Below are 1380 nucleotides of genomic sequence, written 5' to 3'. Positions count from 1 at the left end.
TATATATATATATATATATATATATATATATAATAAAACACAAAAACCACACACATGACATTTAAATAATCCTAGAAACTTAAAAAACACAAATAAAATAACTAAAGCAAACTACATAAAGTCGTTCTCCGAGAACTCGTCTTCGGGGTCATCTAGTGGATCCAAATTAAGGTTAATGTTTTGAACCCCGTAAATGTGTTCCACTAATTCATTGCGAAGATTGTGAAATGTTTCAGTATAACGTATACATGACTGTGTCTCTGGTATGGTTGCTTCCTCGTCAAATGCACATATCACTCTTCCTTCGTCTTCAATAATCATGTTATGCAATATAAGACATGTATACATGATTTCTTGAACTTTTTCCTCGCCTAAATAAGCTGTTGATTTTTTCAGTATGAATCACCGTTTCTTCAGAGCTCCAAAAACACGCTCAACATCCTTCCTAGCTCTTTCTTGAGCTCTCTTGAATTTCTTTCGTCTAGAACCATGTAGAGATGTAAACGATTTAACAAACACAACATACTCAGGATAGATTCCATCGACCAGATAATAACCATACTTATATGACGTTCCACGCACTTGAAAAGAAGAATCTAGTGCGAATCCATCGTATATGTTGTTAAATATTGGTGAACGATTAAGAACGTTGATGTCGTTAATCGAACCAGGAGAACCAAAAAAAGCATGCCAAATCCACATATTTTGTGATGCAACTGCTTCAAGTATGACCGTTGGGTGACCATGATCACCTCGGGTAAATTGCCCATGATATGCTGTAGGGCAATTTTCTCATGCCCAATGGAGACAATCTAAGCTTCCTAGCATTCCAGTAAACCCATGCACACTAGCATGATGAGCTTGCAATTGCAAGGTGTCATTACGTGTAGGCTTACGTAAATATTTTGGGCCATAAAACCGAATCACAGTTTTGCAGAAAAAATGGAGACTATCTCGTGCGATCTTAGCAGACATCCTAAAACTTTCGTCTAACGCATCAGGCGGAATGCCATATACTAACTGACGAAGTGCAGCCATACATTTTTGTAAGGGAGTGAAACCGGATGTACCTCTAGCATCGTAGCGTTGTTGGAAAAAACTGCACTCCCTCGTTACATCTTCAACTATACGTTCGAATAAACCTTTAAGCATTCTGAAACGCCTACGAAAATAATACCCTTGGTAAGTGGCATTCTCTGCAAAATAGTCTTGCACCAAACGTTGGTTGGCTTCTTCACGATTTCTGCAAATATATCTTCGTGTTCTCCGTTGAGAACTTACAGCTGCGTTATTGCATACAACGTTGTATGTTTGTTCTGCCATTTGAACACACGCAATAGCAGTATCAAAAATAGTCTGAAATTCTTCAGAAGATGACAT

General features: G+C 37.8%; 1 protein-coding gene across 1 annotated transcript; it reads right to left on the bottom strand.

Moving 5' to 3' along the window:
- Positions 1-402: 402 nt before the first annotated feature.
- Positions 403-1380, bottom strand: LOC111908873 (uncharacterized). Its single transcript, XM_023904672.1, has 2 exons — positions 885-1380; positions 403-776 (listed from the first exon to the last, which is right to left on the bottom strand). Exons 1-2 carry the CDS (start codon positions 1378-1380, stop codon positions 403-405), a joined length of 870 nt encoding a protein of 289 aa, XP_023760440.1.

Source organism: Lactuca sativa, chromosome 4, assembly GCF_002870075.4.
Source record: "Lactuca sativa cultivar Salinas chromosome 4, Lsat_Salinas_v11, whole genome shotgun sequence".
NCBI lineage: Eukaryota > Viridiplantae > Streptophyta > Magnoliopsida > Asterales > Asteraceae > Lactuca > Lactuca sativa.
This window is presented reverse-complemented; position numbering and strand designations above follow the sequence as displayed.